Raw genomic sequence first — 19,652 nt, forward strand, 5'->3', positions numbered from 1 at the left:
CCTCCCTGCCCAGCACGGACACACGGACACTGCACAGGAGCTGGCAGACGGGTTCATTGGAGGGTTTATTGGAGGGGTATTGGAAGGTTTATCAGAGGGTTTATCGGGGTCAGGGCTCCCCATGGGGCTGGCACTGGCCCGGGGCTCCTGCTGTCCCCGGGGTGGTCAGTGGTACTTGTGGGCCAGAGCGTGGGCCACCACACCCACGAGCTTCTGCCAGGCAAACTGGCACACAGGGGAGAAATCCCTGCCCAGGTGGGACGCCAGGACGATGACGAGGATGTCCCCAAGGAGCTGAGGAGAGAGGGACATGTAGGTCAGTGCTGATGGAGCCCCTGGTCAGCCCCAGCCCCGGTCACCCAGGGCAGAACTGTCCCGGCTGGGGCTGGGCTGCCAGACCTGCTGGCACCAAGGCTCTGCTGGCACTGGAACCCCCTCACCACCACCGGCTTCTCCTTTGTGTCTCCCTGCTTTTTCTGTGCAGATTTCCCCCCTCCCCAGTCCCTCTCCCCCCCAGACCCCTCCTGCAGCCCACAGGTTTCCTCCCCTGACTTCTCTCTGAGGCAGAATCGCCCTCCCTGCACACTCCTCCTCCTCTTCCTCCTCAGCCCTGGTTACAGGCATGGCTCACTCCCTGCTCCCTGCCACAGCAGAATCCTGTCTTTCCACAGACAGCTCTGGGAAAACAATATTTGTCTCATTCTTAAAAATAAAACAAAACCAGAAAGAAAGAACCTCGAACTAGTTCCCCATTTTCGGAATGCTGAAGCATTTGGATTTGGCCTGAGACCCACCCTGAAAAACACTTTTTTTTCTTTAGACATAAATGAAGAGAATGATCCTTTTAAATTACAAGTGTTGGAGGAGGAGGAGGGAATGTGCCACGCCCCGTGCTGGGCAAGGCAGGACCCTGCTCCTTGGTTCTGGCTGTGGGAGCTTGGATTTGCTGAAATGCTCTGCTGAGCTCCCCTCTGCTCTGACCCCTCCAGCCCAGGCTGCACCTGCCCCTGGGGCTGCTCCCCAGCCAGATCTCCTGCAGGTAACCATCCCTCCTGCAGGTAACACCAGGCTCCTCCAGGTGTTCTCTCCATCCCTGCCCCTCCCTTGTGCTGTGCTGGCACTAAAAATGGGACTTTTGAGGGAGAAAATCACAGACACTGTTGCAAAGACCTTTGTACAAACCATCACCTCTCTTGGGTACTCCACAGGGATTGTTCCCCAGCAACCCCAGAAAATGTCCCTGGGCAGAGCAGCAGCCAGCTCTGGCTGTCCCCACAGCCAGGGCAGGGCTGGGGCTGCTCACACAGCTCACCCTGAAGTTCTCGGGGTCCACGTGCAGCTTGTCGCAGTGCAGCTCGGACAGCTTGGAGTAGGTGCCCTTGAGGTTGTCCAGGTTCTTGACGGCTTCCCCGAAGGAGGTCAGCACCTTCTTGCCATGGGCACGCACCTTGGGGTTGCCGATGATGGCCATGGGGCTGGACAGGTTCCCGAAGTCAGAGAAGAACCTCTGGGTCCAGGGGTAGACGATCAGCAGCCTGGGGAGAGACACAGGCAGGTGAAGCTGCCTGACTCAGTGGTTCCCTGCACTGCAGGGCCCTTCTGGAGCTGCACCCACCTGGCCAGGGCCTCGGCGCCGCATTCCTCCACGTTGACCTTGGCCCAGAGGCTGCTGATGAGCTGCTTCTCCTCGGCTGACCAGTGCACCATGGTGGCTGCAGGAGTTCACAGAGCTGAGCTGAGCCCAGAGCCTGGGCCGGGTTTTATGCCCTGGGCCAGCCCCTGGCCGGCCCCTGCAGCGGGGCCATTGGCTGGCACGCGCGGGGGTCCCGGGGGAGCAGGAGGGGATGGCCAGGGCGTGGCACCCCAGAAGGGGCCTCTGGTTATCCTGAGCTCCAGAGCTTTATCCCATCCCCTCCGTGGGGCAGCTCCTTCCCCTTCCAGCGCGGGCTGTGCGGAGAGGGGCTGCAGGAGCCCCAGCAGTGCCCATGCCCACCGCCGTGGGCAGGGGCTCAGGGCTGCTCCTTCACCCTGAGCTCCTGCCCCAGCTCTTTGCACACCGGGCTGCGCCTGGCGTCAGTGAAGTGGTGAGTGTTCAAAATGCAGCCCATGGCAGAGCCACGCAGAGGGGTTTGCCCCCAGCAAACCCTGCAGGTCCCTGCCCTGCCCAAGGCCTTGGTGTCCTTGCACCGCCAGGAGCTGTGCTGGAGCTGCTCAGAGGATGCTCAGGCTCTGCAGCCAAATCTGCATTAACCCCCTTGTCCTTCTCCTGTAACAGAACTTGACCTCTTGGATTTATTTGTGCCTTTTGGAGCAGGAGGAATTATAGTTGGACTTTGGAGTCCAAATTCTGAGCTGGACTTTGGTTATCATGGTTGGTGCTTTCCAGTTGGAGATATTCTAAGACAGAGTGTCAGAATGGTTTGGGTTGGAAGGACCATGAAGCTCACCCTGCTGCCTGAGGCCCACCCAGACCTTGTCCCCTCAGCTGTGCCAGGAGCAGCCCGCTGCAGTGCTGTGGGCAGGAGCAGGGCCACGCAGCATCACCCCTCCTGCCTTCAGCCACATCCCTGAGCAGCACTGAGACGGCCTTGGAGCACGGGGTTTGCTGCTGCAGCTTCTGCTGTGGGCTCTAAAACCTGCACAGGCTCAGCTCAGGGATGTCCAGCTTGTGGGGGAGCCCCTTCTGAACCTGCCCAGTGCCCCCTGCCACGTTCAGCCAGCCAGGCTCTCCTGCAGGAGAGGTTTGGATTCCCCTGGCACACCCTGGAGCTACCAGGGGTGCAGCTCCCTCGCCAGGAGCAATGCCCCGGGGAGATTTCCTCTGTTGTTTGTGCACAAAGCCCCGGGAAACACCATTCTTGCCGAAATCAGCACAGGGTTTTGATGCCAAGGTGCCAGGGTCGGTGCACTGCTTTCCTGTTGTTTTCCAGAGGGTTTGGACTGGGCTGAGGAGGAGCTGCTGACTCCTGCAGACCGGGGATGGGTGAGGCTGTGACCAGGCTGCAGCAGAGCCCCCGGGCTGACCAAGCTCCTCTCACACATCAGCCCTTCCTCCAGGGACCATCTCCTGCTAAGTGTCTTCTGCACTGAAAATACGGCAGGAAAAGCAATTAAAAGAAAGCAAATAGCAAGGGAGCTCTCCAGCCTGACAATATCTTTCCCCCCAACTAATTGTAGACTCTTTTTTAGTGGAACAGGACTGAATGATCTTCATTAGCTTTGCTTACATTTGCCTTTTCTCCAGAAAATCCAGTCCCCACAGCTGGGGGCTGGACCACCATGGCAAATGAAGGCGAGCTCAGCCTGGCAGGGGCAGGAAGAGGGAATATGCAGGGAAAAGGCTGCCAGGCTACCACCAGTGCCCACCCTCCTGCACCCCCTTATCAGCCCCTCCAGGACCGGGGTGCTGCCAGTGCTGCACTGGGCACCACCCAGGGGGTGCTGGCACCCACAGGGGTGTTCTGACATCAGGGAGTGGGAGCAGGAAAAGCAGCACGGGCAGAGGACACCCCCCAGGATTTGTGTGCTGGGGCACTCGGAGCAGGGGGGAATGCAGGTGGGAGTGAAGGCACAAGGCAGCAGCACTGAGGGCTGTTCCCATCCTGCTGTGCAGGTGCAGGGAATGCCAGAGCCTTGGGGGTCTGCTCGGGTTGTGGGATCATGGAATGATAGAATGGGCTGGGCTGGAGGGGCCTCAGATCCCAGCCAGCGCCACCCTGCCATGGCAGGGACACCTTCCCCTGTGCCAGGCTGCTCCAGCCCCAGTGTCCAGCCTGGCCTTGGGCACTGCCAGGGATCCAGGGGCAGCCCCAGCTGCTCTGGGAATTCCATCCCAGCCCCTGCCCACCCTGCCAGGGAACAATTCCTCATTGCCCAGATCCCATCCAGCCCTGCCCTCTGGCACTGGCAGCCATTCCCTGTGTGCTGTCCCTCCAGCCTTGTCCCCAGTCCCTCTGCAGCTCCGTTGTCCTTCCCACCCCCAGACACACTGCTGGCAGGAGGAGATCTGCTCATTCACACAGGTCACTCCTTTCTGCCTGAAGCCCATGAACACTCACCTTCATGGGAAACTACTCATATCTCTCATGAAGCCTATGAAAAGTCATGAAATATCTGTGCCTGCCCAGTCTCCCTGCAGGGAGAAAAACCCTTTGGGACTGACTGTGAATCATCTTCTCTCCCTCTCAGTGTGTACCTTGCCAGCAGGAACAAAATGCCTCTTTCTTTGGGTGTCGTGACTGAGAAAGGGCATTTATGGGTCACAGAGGGCTTCTAACACCTTCCTGTGGGTCAGGGGCAGAGAGTGAGTGCCCAGAGATGTGGGTGAGGCAGAGCACAGTGCAACCTGGCTGCCAGAAATCCTGGTCTGAATAGCCCAGTATTTCCCCTTAGAAGTGGCACATCCTTTCAGCCAAGCATCGCTTTTGCCTCGTCATGCTCTGTTCAGATGTGCTTCCCATGCCAAGAACAAACCCTACCCAAAGAGTCCTGCTCTGCAGACACCCAAACCCACCCAAAACTCCCATCCAGGAAATTAAGTCTCTGCTCCTGGCAGAATCAGGCCCCCCCAATTGCAGAGTGGGCGGCGCAGGGTGGGAGGGATGTGAATAAACAAAGTCTGCTCCGGCCTTGATAGCAAAATGTTTATCTAAAACCTGCCCCCACCCAGCTGGCTGCTGGGCCTGTGTGACTCAGCTGATTTTGGGTAGGTTTTATGCCAGGGATGAGCCAGGGTAGATTAAAGTCTTCAATTTGTTTATCTTCCCCCCCCAAAAAATATGAGTCCTCTCAATTTCCCTCGTCTAGGAGAGACACGCAGGTTTGACGGTAAAATTCTGAGTAGTTCTCCGTGCAAAGCCCCCGGTGCCAACCCCACCGAAAGCACCCAGAACAAAGGCAGGGGTATTTTCTGCGGCCCCGCTGGAGCTGCCAGCTGTGCCCCCAAGCCCTGCACGCCCTCAGGGACACACGGACGCGGCAGAGTTCACAGGATGAGCTTTATTTGGCTGTTAGAAGCGGTTGGCTCCGCGGCAGCGGGTGCGGGCGCTGCCAGGCGCTCCTGCGGCTCCTCAGTGGTACTTGCGGGCCAGGGCGTGGGCAACCACACGCACCAGCTTCTGCCAGGCGGCCTGGCAGTCGGGAGTGAAGTCCTTGCCGAAGTGGGCGGCCAGGACAATGACCAGGATGTCACCCAGGAGCTGTGGGGACAAGAGCAGCCTCAGGTTAGCAGTGCCCCACACAAGCACTCACATTGCACCCAGGGAAGCCTCTGGGAATCTGCAGTGTTTAAAACCTCCCCCAGGTCCTTTCTAAGATGCACCTTAAACTTGGTCTCTGCTCTTGCTCTAAAGGTTCAGGTTCTGCTACCGTGTGGGAAGAGTAACCAAAAATTCTCCAGAGATTTTTGGAGTAAATTTTTCTTTGTCCCTTCTGGCTTTGTTTTGGAGTTTCTCTCAAGCAGAAGACCCAGCTGAGCTCCCAGGGCAGCAGGAGATGGCGCTTGGACCCACAGAGCACAAACAAGGAGCTCATGTTGACACAGGGGCATTTCTGCCAGCCCCAGCCCCAGCCTAGGGACAAATGGTGGGGTTAACTCCCCACTGAGACACTCTCAGCCAAAGTTTTCTCTCTGTAGATCCTCTTTTACTTCTGGCATCCAGCTGCCATCTCCTGCTCCTCACTCATCTCTCTGTTCTCCTCTGTGCCAAACTTTGCTCTTGCTCCTTCTCTTCCCCCTTGGCTCAAACCTCTTCCTGCTCAACAACTGCTCTCACTTTGTTCTCCCCCTCCATTTCCTCACTGGAGCCACATCCTCCCCTCCCCTGCCCCCTGCCCACAGCCCCTGTCACCTCTCAGCCCATGCGGTGCCTCCCCACCAGGCTGCACTGCTTCCCTTCCCTCCCTGTCCCTCTGCATCTCCCCCCAAGCCAGCCCCAGCCCCTCTTCCTCCCGCACTGCCCTGGCTGGGGAAATCCCTCTCCTGGTGGGGATCAGGCTGCGGGGACAGCCTGCACTGGGGAGGGCAGGTCAGGGCAGGACTCACCCTGAAGTTCTCGGGGTCCACGTGCAGCTTGTCGCAGTGCAGCTCGGACAGCTGGGAAAAGGTGTTCTTGATGCCATCCAGGTTCTTGACGGCTTCCCCGAAGGAGGTCAGCACCTTCTTGCCATGGGCTTGCACCTTGGGGTTGCCAAGGACGGCGGTGGGGCTGGACAGGTTCCCAAAGGAGGCGAAGAACCTCTGGGTCCAGGGGTAGACGATCAGCAGCCTGGGGAGAGACACAGACAGAGTCACATCAGCGCTCCTGTGGCTGGAGTGTTTCCCTCTGCAGGTGCAGGGCCCTTCTGGAGCTGCACCTACCTGGCCAGGGCCTCGCCACCACACTCGGCGACGTTGACCTTGCCCCAGAGGCTGGTGATGAGCTGCTTCTCCTCAGCTGTCCACTGCACCATGGTGTTGGCAGGAGGGCTGCGTGTCGCACGGAGGAACTCTGGGCTCTTGCTCCCGAAGGATCGCACGCTGGGGAGCCGCTGCCCGGCCCCGCTTTTATCCCCTGCGCGGGGCCCCTCCTCTCCCCGCTGCACCCCTTCATTGGCTGCGCCCCGGGGGCCCCCACAGCCCTGGCACCCGGGGGAGGGGACCCAGCACCAGGGTGGGGCCCGGGGCAAGGTGCCCAGACCCAGCGCCGGGCTTGGCTGGCCAGCCGCCCTCCCCGTCCCTGATTTCCAGCCCTGCTGAAGGGGCCGTTATCTCCACGCAGAGCCCCAGCACGGCTCCGTGCACGTCCTGCAGCACTCCCCGGGGAAGCTGCCAGCCCTGGTGCCCCTTGGGTGTGCCAGCCCCTGAGGCAGGAGACACAGACCTGGGGCTCCTGGGATCTCCCTCTGAATGCTCCAGGTTCTCCTCTTCCTGCAGGACCTGTTAGGCTTTGGGCTCTCCCTTTGCTTTCCCGTCAGCTCTTTAGGAGTTTGATTAACTTCAGGATGACACTGCTAAAACCATGGCAAGGCTTCACAGCCAAGAGGGAGCTCCTGTCTCAAAGAACCTCTTGGCAGAGGTCAGGCAGGGCTGGAAAGGAGATGTTATAACCCAGGGCAAACCAGCTCCCTGCTGACTCACAGGGCATGAGGAGAGGTGAAAACACTGGGATTACTGGGATCCCACGGAATCCCCAAATTCCCGGGGCTGGCACAGCCCTCCCAGCCCAGGCAGTGCCAGCTGTGCCCCATGGCCACCTTGTCCCCAGCCCAGAGCACTCAGTGCCACCCCCAGGGGACACCTGCAGGGATGGGCACTGCAAAGCTCCCTGGGCAGCCCCTGCCAAGGCCTGAGCACCCTTTCCAGGAAGAAAAAACATCTGCACAGATGTGCAGCCTGATAGTGCCTGATCCAGGGGTTCAGCAGCCAGAGGATCAGTGGTGTCATGAGAACTGGGAGAGGCAGCTGGGTCTCTGCTCTTCTGCTCCTGTGCCCAGCTGAAGGTGGGAGGGGACAGGGATGGAGCTCATGGGGCATGGGAATGCCCTGCTGGGGTCTGCATGACCTTATAGCAAAGTGTTTGTATTTGTCCCTGCTCACTGCAGCAGGGGCTTGGCCACAGGACCCTGGCCAGGCTGGGGGTGGCACTGTTCCCTCTGCAAGCAGCACTGGTGTTTCATGGAAACACAGAACCCCAGACTGGGTTGTGCTGGAAGGGACCCGAAATCTCATCCAGTCCCTCCCCTGCCACAGGGGGGCAGGGACATCTTCCACTGTCCCAAGATTTTTCCAAGTCCCATCCAACCAAGTCTTGAGGGTTGTGTCTGTTACCTTCTGCCTTTGCTAATCTAAGAATCTTGGGGTTTTAAAAAACCCCAAGCCAACAAAACCTCACATGCAGGAAGTTACAAGCCATGACCCCAATTTCTCTGTCACTTCTCCCACTTCACATTTTTGCACAGTTCTACTCCGCTCACTCTGTGAAAGTCTTCAAACATTAAACCAAGCAATGTCACCTGATGTCCCCAAAAAGTGCCAGAGTGTTCCTGTTTGTATTTTGTGGTGTTTATTTGAGTTTTGTCCTGAACACTCCCCTGGGATCTCCATCTTAGACAAGTTTCACTTGCCTGAAGGGGATCGTGGCTCGCGTTATCCCATGTTTGTGAGCCCCCTGTCCCTCCCTCCCCGTTCCCACAAAGAGCCAGACATCTCCTGGTGGCTGGAGCAACTGGTGTTTATTGGGTGGTTAGAGCCCAGCAGAACCCGAGGAGATTCCCCAGGAGTGTCTCCAGGCAGGAAGGCTCCCAGGGGCTCAGTGGTACTCGTGGGCCAGGGCGTGGGCCACCACACGGACCATCTTCTGCCAGGCAGCCTGGCAGGCGGGGGTGAACTCCTTGCCGAAGTGGGCGGCCAGGACAATGATGAGGATGTCACCCAGGAGCTGTGGGGAGCGAGCAGGAGCTGTCAGCCGTGCTGCCCCCACACCCCTCCCCACCATGCCCTCCGCTCTCTGGGCAGTTCACAGCACAGCAGGGAGCAGATTTGTCCTGGCCCCATCCATGCACCAGGCTCTCAGCACAGCTTGGGGTCTCAGCACCTTCCTGTGCCCGCTCCGCAGGGTCCTCCCTTGGCTTCTACTGAGTTTACCCCTTCCTTTTCCATCCCTCCCACCCTGGCTGTCCCTGGGCTCAGAACCCTCCTGCCAAAGTGGCTGAGCTTTTTTCCCTTCTGGTTTTAACCACTCCCACTCCCAAACCCAGCTCTTCCCTCTAAACCCTGTCTCAGTTCCTTCCCTCTGGCTGCTCCATGCTGTTTCTTCTGCCCAGAACACATTGGTCTGTGCATTTCTGCCCATTCACCTTGCCTGCCTTGCCTCCCTCACAGATCCCAGCCCCATAACTCCTCTCTGTTCTCCCCAAATATGACTCTCCTTTCCCCTCCACTGTCCCAACCCTCCACGAGCTCTCAGGCAGTCCCAGGGTTTCTCTCGAGGTCTCAGTGACTGTCAGAGCCCTCTGAGACCCTGAAGCCCCTCCTGAGCCCAGCCCTCTGCCCAGCCCAGGCTGGAGCTGAGCGTGGCTCACCCTGAAGTTTTCGGGGTCCACGTGCAGCTTGTCACAGTGGAGTTTGCTCAGCTGAGCAAAACATTTCTTGATGCCATCCAGGTTCTTGACAGCATCCCCGAAGGAGGTCAGCACCTTCTTGCCATGGGCACGGACCATGGGGTTGCCAAGGACGGCGGTGGGGCTGGACAGGTTCCCAAAGGAGGCAAAGAACCTCTGGGTCCAGGGGTAGACAATCAGCAGCCTGGGGAGAGGTGGAGGGACACAGACAAGACACAGAGATGTTCCAGGGATGGAAGTGTTTCCCTCTGCAGGTGCAGGGCCCTTCTGGAGCTGCACTTACCTGGCCAGGGCCTCAGCGCCGCAGTCGGCGACGTTGACCTTGGCCCAGAGGCTGGTGATGAGCTGCTTCTCCTCAGCTGTCCAGTTCACCATGGTGTTGGCAGGAGGTTGCCCGAGCTTCCCTGAACAATGCCGAGGACGTGGCTCCCGAGGCTGCCCCAGGGATTTTTATACACGGCTCAGCCTAATCTCAGTCCACGGAGCCACTGCTTGGGGCTGGGGAGGGAGCGGGGCTGCACAAAGGGAGATAGTGGCTTTGGAGGCTGTCCAAGGGGGAGAGAGGCCATTTCCCCCCTCTGTCTGTGCAGGGACAAGCATCACCTCAGCCCCGAGCACAGGTGGAGCTGCCGGCCCGCTGGGCGCTCCAGGGCTGTGTCCCTGCTGGGGAACATCCCCTCCTGCCAAGGGAATCCTTCGCGGTGCTGTGCACATGGAATCATACAATCCCAGACCAGTCTGGGCTCGGAGGCACCTTAAAGCCCATGGAGTGTCACCCCTGCCATGGCAGGGACACCTTCCGCTGTGCCAGGCTGCTCCAACCTGGCCTTGGGCAGCCACAGCTTCCCCGGGCACCCAGAGCCTCTCCTGCAGCTGCACCAGTGCCCCAGGGCACTCACCAGCTAAAAACATGAGTTTAAACTCCCTGAGAAGGAATTCCAGGGGCTTCTACATTTGAAGATTATTGAGCCATGGAGAAATCTGAAGGAAGCCTGCTGTGCCGGGCTGGCCCAGAGGCTGTTTGCAGCAGTGGCCACGGGTCCACAGCACCGTGCACCAGTGAGGCTGTGAGGGGCTGTGTCACCTCTCCAGTGAGGCAGTAAGGGGCTGTGTCACCTCTCCAGTGAGCAGACCCAGCCCCCAGGTGCCTGCAAGGATGGCAGGCTGAGCCTGGTCAGCACTGCCCCAGCTCTGAGCAGTCCTGCAGAGACCAGGCAAAAACCAAAGGCAAGCACAGCCCAGAGAGTCCCAGCCTTGGGCTCACCCTGGTGCTCCATTCAATTTTATAAGAAAGACTTAATTCTCAGTATGCTTGAAAATCCCCTGCTTGCTGCCTTGGGGGCAGCAGCCTGGCTGGGAGATTAGGGAGCTCAGGGACTGCCTGCTCAGGGAGCTCTCTGGGACACAGGCTGGGAGGGGAAATGTTCATCTCAATGTGCTGAGCAGGGGCCATGTCTGTAGCTCTTCTTGAGTCTGCAGAGTCAAAGGGAGATCTCTTTCCCCCAGTGCAAACCCAGCAGCACCTGACAGCTTATTCCCAGCTGGTTCCCAGACAGAAAAGCAGGCCCTGCTCTCCACCTGGGATAGATTTCACTATGCTCAGGACCCTTCCCTCCAGCATCCTTCCAGGGCTGTTCCCTTTGGTGTGGCTGGAAGATCCCTGAACTCCTGGAATCATAGGATGATGGAATGGTTAAGGCTGGAAGGGATCTTCAGGATATCTCATTCCACCCCCTCTGCCACATGCAGGGAGCCTTCTACTGGAGCAGGTCTTGGCCACACACTTGCCCCCTTCCACGGACAAGAACCTTCCCTTTAGAGACAAACCATGCCAACGAGGACCAAAGGCAGCAGCAGTGAGGCCCTCCTGCCCCAAGCAGAGTTCCTTGGTCCCTGATTGCAGCAGTGTCCCCGCCAAGCTTTACAGAGCCCTTATCAGCAGCAGTGGCATCTGTGCCCAGGCTCTGCTCTGGAGCCAGGCCAGCTCCACGCTCCTCCAGAGACTGCAGGGCCTTGTGTCTTAAGCCAGCAGGTCCTGGGGGTGTCTTTGTCCCTATTCTAAAATCCCAGAAGGTTTGCCTTGGAGGGACCTCAAATCCCACCCAGTGCCACCCTGCCATGGCAGGGACACCTTCCACTGTGCCAGGCTGCTCCAACCTGGCCTTGGGCAGCCACAGCTTCCCCGGGCACCCAGAGCCTCTCCTGCAGCTGCACCAGTGCCCCAGGGCACTCACCAGCTAAAAACATGAGTTTAAACTCCCTGAGAAGGAATTCCAGGGGCTTCTACATTTGAAGATTATTGAGCCATGGAGAAATCTGAAGGAAGCCTGCTGTGCCGGGCTGGCCCAGAGGCTGTTTGCAGCAGTGGCCACGGGTCCACAGCACCGTGCACCAGTGAGGCAGTGAGGGGCTGTGGAACAGGTCTTGGCCACACACTTGCCCCCTTCCACGGACAAGAACCTTCCCTTTAGAGACAAACCATGCCAACGAGGACCAAAGGCAGCAGCAGTGAGGCCCTCCTGCCCCAAGCAGAGTTCCTTGGTCCCTGATTGCAGCAGTGTCCCCGCCAAGCTTTACAGAGCCCTTATCAGCAGCAGTGGCATCTGTGCCCAGGCTCTGCTCTGGAGCCAGGCCAGCTCCACGCTCCTCCAGAGACTGCAGGGCCTTGTGTCTTAAGCCAGCAGGTCCTGGGGGTGTCTTTGTCCCTATTCTAAAATCCCAGAAGGTTTGCCTTGGAGGGACCTCAAATCCCACCCAGTGCCACCCTGCCATGGCAGGGACACCTTCCCCTGTGCCAGGCTGCTCCAGCCCCAGTGTCCAGCCTGGCCTTGGGCACTGCCAGGGATCCAGGGGCATCCTGCATCCAGGGCTCTCCTGTACTCTCCTGACCTATTTTTGGCTCAGGAGGCTGGTGGTAGCTGTGACTTTGTCACACCAGAGAGGGACAGCTGTCACTGGGAGAGTGACGCTGGCTCTGTGACACAGGCCCCACACCCTTGTCACTGTCCCTAGCCCTGGACAACAGGACTGTCCAGGCACTGGTCAGAGAGCAGGACATGCTCCACAGCACCACTGGGACATGTCCAGAGGAGAGGAGAGCAGAATGATCACAGTGAGATCATTCATTGAGATGGAAAGTCCCGCTGAGGTCCCCAGCCACTGCGCTGGGTGCTGACCCAGCCCTGGGCACCCCCGGGTGCTGCTGGCTGCACCCACCATCCAGCATTGTGTGCTGGAAAGTTCCGCGGCTCTGAGCTGGAACAGGACATGCGGATGGTCTCACCTCCTGCCATCCTGCTGAAATGCCCTTTGTGCTGAAAGGAGAAGCCATGCTGCAGGGAAGCTGGATTCAGATTTTGGGCTTTTTTCCCTAATTCTTTTCCCCCAGCCCTTTGGTGCTGCTGGCAGAGCTGGACCTTGCCTGCCTGGCTGTGCAGGATAGAGGGGTGAAGTGCACATCCCTGTTCTCTCAGGAGGAAGGCAGAATATTTCTTCCTAAATCATGCAAAACAGGAGTTTTATCATTCTGAGACAACAACATGTCTCTCCTTGCTGCTTTTTAGGCTGTTCCTGGCAAAACATTGCTGAAACTGAGATGCTTACATCTTTCAATTCCAGTGAAAATATGTGCTTCATTAAGCCAAAATGAGTAAAAAAGACTAACCCATCCTGTGCGAGAACTGCCCTCATCCCCTGCTCTTGGGATCTTACACATTTCAGATACCAAACTCTGACCAAGATGCACCAGTCCTGCCCCATCACTGATGCAGAAAATGCTTTTGATCAACTTAATACATCAGTAGCAAACTATGGAGGGGTAAATTTCTGCGTAATCAGTGAATCTCTATGAATTTATATTCTTGCAAATATCCCAGGAGGAGAGGCGCAGGGGGCAGCCACAGAGACACGCAACACAAAGAATTCCAGAAAATGTGTTTTTTATTGCCCTTTACAGACACAGGTGCCTCCCGAGGCCTCAGTGGTACTTGCGGGCCAGGGCGTGGGCCACCAGCCCGACCAGCTTCTGCCACGTGGCCTGGCAGGCAGGGGTGAACTCCTTGCCGAAGTGGGCGGCCAGGACAATGACCAGGATGTCACCCAGGAGCTGCAGAGGGGAAGGCAAGAGAGAAATCAGGTCAGCAGAGTGCTGGTCACCCCCTCGCCCTGCACAGCAGCCCAGGACCAGGGACCCCAGCTCCCCAGTGGGTGTGGGGGCCGTGGCTCAGGGAAGCTCTGCCAGCTGCAGGACAAGAGCCCTGTGCTGGCCGTGGGCATGAGTGCCCACCTGCTCCATCTCTGCCTCCTCTCACATTTTCCAGCCACTAGACATTTTTCTGCCTTTCCTTTTTCTGCTGTGAAACCCCACACCTACTTCAGCTGAGGGTCAGTGTGAGGTCCACCTTCTGCATCCCCAGAGCCAGGTTTAAACAGAGGCTGAAGCAGAGGCCAACATCCTGCTCCTTTTCTCCAGCCATGCCTGCACAAGCCCCCAGACTTTTAGAGAATCCCCCTATGTTTGTCACCAAATTTGTCCTTGCAGCCCAGAGCCTAGTATTACCCTGCATCATTGAATTCCCAACCTTCCCCTGTCCCCCAGTTCCCCCTCCAGTCAGCCATGTCCTGTTTGGTAAGTAAAATACAAGTTACTGATGCCTGTTGGAAACCCCCAAGGCACTGAGATGCTCTGAGGAAGGAGGAACAGAGGGTAAAGCTCCAAGGACAGCTCACCCTGAAGTTCTCGGGGTCCACGTGCAGCTTGTCGCAGTGCAGCTCGGACAGCTTGGAGTAGGTGCCCTTGAGGTTGTCCAGGTTCTTGACGGCTTCCCCGAAGGAGGTCAGCACCTTCTTGCCATGGGCACGCACCTTGGGGTTGCCGATGATGGCCATGGGGCTGGACAGGTTCCCGAAGTCAGAGAAGAACCTCTGGGTCCAGGGGTAGACGATCAGCAGCCTGGGGAGAGACACAGGCAGGTGAAGCTGCCTGACTCAGTGGTGCCCTGCACTGCAGGGCCCTTCTGGAGCTGCACCCACCTGGCCAGGGCCTCGGCGCCGCATTCCTCCACGTTGACCTTGGCCCAGAGGCTGCTGATGAGCTGCTTCTCCTCGGCTGACCAGTGCACCATGGTGGCTGCAGGAGTTCACAGAGCTGAGCTGAGCCCAGAGCCTGGGCCGGGTTTTATGCCCTGGGCCAGCCCCTGGCCGGCCCCTGCAGCGGGGCCATTGGCTGGCACGGGCGGGGGTCCCTGCCGGGGGTCCCCATGCAGTGGTCACTCTGCAGTGAGGTGTGGTCTTCGAGGAAATCCCTGTGAGTCCCTTAACAGGCCAGGCCAGGACACAGGACCCTCTTATCTCTCTCTCCTTCAGCCCTGGCTGCCTGTTCACCACAGGCATGGACATTCCACCCATCCCTGAACAGGCACAGACCCCTCAGAGAGGTACTTTAGATTCATGGAATTGTCTGGGTTGGAAAGGACTTTAAAGCTCTTCTTGTTCTACCCCCTGCCATGGACAGGGCACCTTCCCCTATCCCAGGTCACTGCAAGCCCTCTCCAGCCTGGCCTTGGACACTTGCAGGGATGGTGTTGGTGAAGCAGATGTCACCTCCTCAGCTCCAGGTTTCCAGGAATACCTGTGTGGGATGCCAGGGTGGGCTGCAGCTGTGAACACGCTCCTTTGCTCTGCCCACGTGCGTCCAGTGTGAGCCCTTCAGAGGTCTCTCCTTGCACAAGCACAGCAGGACCCTGCCCTGTCACAGCCCATCAGCAGCATCCATTTCCACCAGGTCAGGCTCTGCCTACAGGCTTTTGTCTGACTCTGGCTGACACCTGCACAGGTGTTTTCCTGGTTTCCAGGCCTCCAGTGAAGCTGTGCCCCTGTGCTCAGAAAGGCAAAGCCAGGATGCTTGAACTGTCAGGCATCCAGACACAACCACAGACATGGAATTGTTCCAGGCCAGGCTGAATGGGGCATGGAGCAACCTGCTCTGGTAGAATGTGTCCCTGCCCAGCGCAGGGAGCTGGAACTGGGTGATTATCCAACCCAAACCATTCCAGGATTCTTTGAATCTGTGGCTTTGGGTCTACCTGTGGGATGGTTAAGAAGTCTCATCCAGACATTAGAAATCCTCCAATTACAGACATACTGGTCCATTGATCTGGGAATGCTGGAGAGGGACTTCTTACATGGGGAGGCAGAAATAGGACCAAGGGAATGGCTGCCAGTGCCAGAGGGCAGGGCTGGATGGGACCTGGGCAATGAGGAATTGTTCCCTGGCAGGGTGGGCAGGCCCTGGCACAGGGTGCCCAGAGCAGCTGGGGCTGCCCCTGGATCCCTGGCAGTGCCCAAGGCCAGGCTGGACACTGGGGCTGGAGCAGCCTGGCACAGGGGAAGGTGTCCCTGCCATGGGGTGGCACTGGTTGATCCTTAAAACCCCTCCCAACCCAAACCATTCTGGGATTCTGGAATTCTCTGTCTGCTTTTCTGTTTGAACCTGTGATTTCTTCTTCCCTTGAAGAACTTTACTCATCCTTTGCCTCATCCTCTGCCTCATCCTCACACTAGGCAAACCTCGTGCCATGGCTGTTGTGGTTTTGGTACATCCCATTCATGGCATGGTGCATTGTCCTGTGAACTTGGAAAAATCCCTTGGAGACCTGGATTTTATCTCAGTCCCTCTCCCTTTTGCAGTGCCAGGAGCCAGGGAATGGCTGCCAGTGCCAGAGGGCAGGGCTGGATGGGACCTGGGCAATGAGGAATTGTTCCCTGGCAGGGTGGGCAGGCCCTGGCACAGGGTGCCCAGAGCAGCTGGGGCTGCCCCTGGATCCCTGGCAGTGCCCAAGGCCAGGCGGGGCATTGGGGCTGGAGGAGCCTGGCACAGGGGAAGGTGTCCTGCCATGGCAGGGTGGCACTGGTGAGGTTTAAGGTCCCTCCCAAGCTGCAGCAGTCTGGCACTGTGTGATCTCACTGGAGACACAGTAGCTCGAGCCCATCACCGTGATCCCCTTGGGCCATTCACATCTGCAGTCACACTGTAGCTCCTCACCACAGGGTTCTATGAGTCTTTATTAAATTTTTCCATTTCTGGGCCGTGGGAGAGGCGCTCTCAGCAGCCCCAGGCAGGCTCTGATAGCCCAGGCAGCGGGGCTGTGTGGGGCAGATAAAGGTATCGGTGCTGCCTGGGCTGCTCACCTGCACAGCAGGCACACGACACACCCGTGCCTCTCAACAGATCTGGAGACTCCAGAAGTTGCCCAAATTCACCCTTCAGAGCTACAAGGAGTGTGATGGAATAGTGCAGCCCTGAATTGCCAGGCAGGCATTCCCATCCCGAGCCAGCAGCTGCTCGCCCAGCTGGGGATGACAATGAATGGCCTCAGTGGCCTCTGCATTTATTACCTCTCTGCAGCCTGAATTCCCTGGCATTGAAATTAAAACCCAGGCTGCATCTTAACTGTTCTTAGCAATGCACTCGCCTCGTCTGTGATAGGAGATTCATTTTCAGCTCTGCAAGGCCGAGCTTTAAAAGAGGGAAGATAATGATGCTTTCCTGCTACATCTGAACCAGCAGCAGGGAAACGCTCAGGGAGGGGCAGCAGGAGGGTGAGCCTGGGACAGGCAGGACCACATCAAACACAGAGGCTGGAGGGGAGTGTTACCTGCAGCATTAATATTATTTTTAAAATATGGTTAATAAATGCTGGGTTTCTGCAGCCTATTGAAAACAGGCAGAGACATGGCTTGTGTGAGAAGTCTCCTGGCCTGGAAGCACTCTGTGACCCATCAGGGTCTGCTTTTACTGGTGTGGGAGCAAGATGACTTTTCATGGATGGGTAATGATGGCCATAAAGAGGGAAGGAGGGGCAGGGAAGGGGGAAGGAGGAAGGCAGGGGAAACAGGAGGAAGAGAAGCAGAAGTAATTTCCATTCATACGGGCCCACTCCATGCTGTTCTCCTGTACTGATCCCTCTAATGGTTGGTTTTATCCCCACAGCAGCTCTTTAACCTCCAAATCCCTTCAGATGGGCACAACAGCAGAGGAATAACAGCAGGTGAATCAGCCTCTTAATCGGATTAGGGTCTTGTCCCTGTGCCTGGGGACTGTCTGTCATGGCAATGGCCTTTTGCAGCCACTCTGCAAATTTCCACCTCAGCTGCAGCCCGTGCTGCCCCACAGGGCGCACTGGCCCATTTGGCTGCGGCCAGTCTGGGCTGGCTTGGAGGGCACAGGTGATTTCCCACCACACTGCTGCTGCAGGCACCCAGCAAGGGGTGCCTTCAGAATGGAGCTCGGGGCAGCAGGGGATAACAGGAACCCCTGGAAAACTGGAGAGGGGCTGGGGACAAGGCCTGCAGGGACAGCACCCAGGGAATGGCTCCCACTGCCAGAGGGCAGGGCTGGATGGGATACTGGCAATGAGGAATTGTTCCCTGGCAGGGTGGGCAGGGGCTGGCACAGGGTGCCCAGAGCAGCACAGCAAAGCCAGATGCTCCCAGACTTTAGTGAAAGGGGCAGAACAGCTGCTCTAAGCACATGCAGGATGGGATCAGTGATGAATGCAGGGAAATGCAGAACGAGTGTGTCTGAATCACAACAATTTGTACAACTCCCCCTGGCTGGGACTGGTTGTTGCCTGAACATGGTGGAAAAGAATTTCTGGAAATGCAGTTTTTTCCTTAGAAGGGAGAGGGATACTGGAAGACACCACAGGCAGCAGAGGTGTGGGGGCTCCACAGTGGAGACCCCAGGCAGGCTGGAATTGTAGAGCAGGCTGGAAGGACAGAATCCCAAATACTGAGGGACTCCGCTCTCAGCACAAAGACATTCCTGTTTGTTTCCCTGCTGTAACAACCAGGGGAAATGCAGTGGAGGGTAAATTAATTCCTCTCTGCCCCTAACAAAGCTCTCTCATTTCAGGATCCAGATTTAACCCTTGGTATCTTTTAGGTCTGACTCCAAGAGTTGTGGAGCACCCCTTGCTGTGACTGCTCCAGCTTCACCTTCATGCCATGTAATCATGGAAACATGGAATATCCTGAGCTGAAAGGGACAGAATCCCAAATTCCTGGGGCTGGCAGAGCCCTCCCAGCCCAGGCAGTGCCAGCTGTGCCCCATGGCCACCTTGTCCCCAGCCCAGAGCACTCAGTGCCACCCCCAGGGGACACCTGCAGGGATGGGCACTGCAAAGCTCCCTGGGCAGCCCCTGCCAAGGCCTGAGCACCCTTTCCATGGGCAAATTCCTCCTGAAAAGGGCCTACAAGGATCATTGTGTCCAGCTTCTGGCCCTGCACAAGACCACCCCAGGAATACCAACATGTGCCTCACTTCTCATACAAACATGTTTTAACTGACTTGGAGCTTTCCACAGTATTGCTTTAATTTTACAGGAAATCTCCTGGGTCTGCAATGTGGGTCCTGGGTGACACTGCTGGGGAGGGTGCCGCAGAAATGCCCAAGAACCTGCTGGACCCTGTTTGCCCATCCCTGTCCCTGTGTCCCTGCAAAGGGACCCACCAGGATGTGGCACTGGAGCCACCCCAGTGCCATGGGCTCCAGAGCTGCCCCAGTGGGTGGTGACAGGGTGAGGGGCATGAGGTGAGGCCTAAGGGCCAGGATGTCTGGGACAAAGCTAAATTTTAATGAATCTGCTCCTGAGTTATCCCTCAGCACCAGAACTCGGGCAGAAGCACCCAGAAAGGGGCAAAAGCAGGATTGTCATTGCAGACAGGCTCCTGCAGGACGGGCTCGCTGAGGGCAGAGGTTTGCTGGAGGGTTTGCTCTGCCCCGGCCCTGGCTGGGCTCCATCTCAGCACATTAGGGACCCAGGCTGCAGGGGACACTGAGGGGACACTGAGGGGAAACTGAGGGGGACGCTGAGGGGAAACTGAGGGGATACTGAGGGGAAACTGAGGGGAAACTGAGGGGACACTGAGGGAGGGACACTGAGGGGACACTGAGGGGAAACTGAGGGGACACTGAAGGGAAACTGAGGGGACACTGAGGGAGGGACACTGAGGGGACACTGAGGAGAAACTGAGGGGGATACTGAGGGGGCATTGAGGGGACACTGAGGGGGGGACACTGAGGGTACACTAGGGAGGGACACGGTGGCTGGGCAGGGAAGGGAGGGCCAAGGGAGGCAGACGGGTTTCCCAGCCCCGTGCCCACCCTGGCGCTGTCCTGGCCCGGCTCGGCTGCTGGCCCATGCCGGCTCACCCGGGCTATCAGCCGGGACCCCCGCCCGGGCCGGGCCCCGCTCCCCGTATCGGCCCGGGCAGCCCGCAGCCGCTCCCCGGGGCCGGCCCCGATAGCCCCGGGCTGCAGCCCCAGATAAGCCCGGCCCAGGCGGCTCCGGCTGTTTGGAACCGGCAGGGTCAGCACAGGGGCTGGACAGACCGAGGACAGATCTCCCACAGCACAGCATCCCACCAGGTGCAGTTCTGCTTTGGAACCATGCAGTGCTTTGGGCTGGAGGGACCCCAAATCCCAGCCAGTGCCACCCTGCCATGGCAGGGACACCTTCCCCTGTGCCAGGCTGCTCCAGCCCCAGTGTCCA

General features: G+C 58.1%; 5 protein-coding genes across 7 annotated transcripts in view; 1 reads left to right on the forward strand and 4 right to left on the reverse strand.

Moving 5' to 3' along the window:
* LOC121355138 (hemoglobin subunit epsilon) lies at positions 1-15,832 on the reverse strand. 2 transcript variants are annotated; one of them, XM_041470337.1, is made up of 4 exons: positions 14,306-15,832; positions 1,616-1,790; positions 1,313-1,535; positions 1-294 (listed from the first exon to the last, which is right to left on the reverse strand). In XM_041470337.1, the coding sequence occupies exons 2-4, from the start codon at positions 1,705-1,707 to the stop codon at positions 166-168; spliced, it is 444 nt and encodes a 147-aa protein (XP_041326271.1). In that variant the 5' UTR covers positions 1,708-1,790; positions 14,306-15,832; the 3' UTR covers positions 1-165. The 2 variants fall into 2 exon arrangements, with proteins under 2 accessions (XP_041326271.1, XP_041326272.1); XM_041470338.1 differs by lacking the exon at positions 14,306-15,832 and having other exon boundaries at positions 1,616-1,828.
* On the reverse strand, positions 4,984-6,528 carry LOC121355140 (hemoglobin subunit beta). Its single transcript, XM_041470339.1, has 3 exons — positions 6,359-6,528; positions 6,044-6,266; positions 4,984-5,198 (listed from the first exon to the last, which is right to left on the reverse strand). The coding sequence occupies exons 1-3, from the start codon at positions 6,448-6,450 to the stop codon at positions 5,070-5,072; spliced, it is 444 nt and encodes a 147-aa protein (XP_041326273.1). The 5' UTR covers positions 6,451-6,528; the 3' UTR covers positions 4,984-5,069.
* On the reverse strand, positions 8,191-9,564 carry LOC121355137 (hemoglobin subunit beta-like). Its single transcript, XM_041470336.1, has 3 exons — positions 9,383-9,564; positions 9,061-9,283; positions 8,191-8,417 (listed from the first exon to the last, which is right to left on the reverse strand). The coding sequence occupies exons 1-3, from the start codon at positions 9,472-9,474 to the stop codon at positions 8,289-8,291; spliced, it is 444 nt and encodes a 147-aa protein (XP_041326270.1). The 5' UTR covers positions 9,475-9,564; the 3' UTR covers positions 8,191-8,288.
* LOC121355136 (hemoglobin subunit epsilon-like) overlaps positions 13,069-19,652 on the reverse strand; it is a 9,805-nt gene continuing 3,221 nt past the window's right edge. The window contains exons 2-4 of the mRNA XM_041470335.1: positions 14,131-14,227; positions 13,828-14,050; positions 13,069-13,204 (exon numbers count right to left, since the gene is read on the reverse strand). Of these exons, the coding sequence (XP_041326269.1) occupies positions 13,076-13,204; positions 13,828-14,050; positions 14,131-14,222 (444 nt within the window). The 5' untranslated portion in view covers positions 14,223-14,227 and the 3' untranslated portion in view covers positions 13,069-13,075. The remainder of the gene's footprint in view (positions 13,205-13,827; positions 14,051-14,130; positions 14,228-19,652) is intronic.
* The window catches only part of LOC121355135 (folate receptor gamma-like), a 20,325-nt gene continuing 19,778 nt past the window's right edge, over positions 19,106-19,652 (forward strand). For both annotated transcript variants that reach the window (XM_041470331.1, XM_041470332.1), the window contains exon 1: positions 19,106-19,528. In XM_041470331.1, the coding sequence (XP_041326265.1) occupies positions 19,301-19,528 (228 nt within the window). In that variant the 5' untranslated portion in view covers positions 19,106-19,300. The remainder of the gene's footprint in view (positions 19,529-19,652) is intronic.

This window comes from Pyrgilauda ruficollis, unplaced genomic scaffold (assembly GCF_017590135.1).
Source record: "Pyrgilauda ruficollis isolate IOZ18807 unplaced genomic scaffold, ASM1759013v1 scaffold244, whole genome shotgun sequence".
NCBI classification, from domain to species: domain Eukaryota; kingdom Metazoa; phylum Chordata; class Aves; order Passeriformes; family Passeridae; genus Pyrgilauda; species Pyrgilauda ruficollis.

Coding starts and splice junctions, on each gene's coding strand:
- LOC121355138 (XM_041470337.1), bottom strand. CDS start 1,707: ATGGTGCACTGGTCAGCCGAGGAGAAGCAGCTCATCAGCAGCCTCTGG. Junction 1,536..1,615: donor GGCGCCGAGGCCCTGGCCAG/GTGGGTGCAGCT, acceptor GTCTCTCCCCAG/GCTGCTGATCGTCTACCCCT. Junction 295..1,312: donor TGGACCCCGAGAACTTCAGG/GTGAGCTGTGTG, acceptor CTCTCTCCTCAG/CTCCTTGGGGACATCCTCGT.
- LOC121355140 (XM_041470339.1), bottom strand. CDS start 6,450: ATGGTGCAGTGGACAGCTGAGGAGAAGCAGCTCATCACCAGCCTCTGG. Junction 6,267..6,358: donor GGTGGCGAGGCCCTGGCCAG/GTAGGTGCAGCT, acceptor GTCTCTCCCCAG/GCTGCTGATCGTCTACCCCT. Junction 5,199..6,043: donor TGGACCCCGAGAACTTCAGG/GTGAGTCCTGCC, acceptor TTGTCCCCACAG/CTCCTGGGTGACATCCTGGT.
- LOC121355137 (XM_041470336.1), bottom strand. CDS start 9,474: ATGGTGAACTGGACAGCTGAGGAGAAGCAGCTCATCACCAGCCTCTGG. Junction 9,284..9,382: donor GGCGCTGAGGCCCTGGCCAG/GTAAGTGCAGCT, acceptor ACCTCTCCCCAG/GCTGCTGATTGTCTACCCCT. Junction 8,418..9,060: donor TGGACCCCGAAAACTTCAGG/GTGAGCCACGCT, acceptor CGCTCCCCACAG/CTCCTGGGTGACATCCTCAT.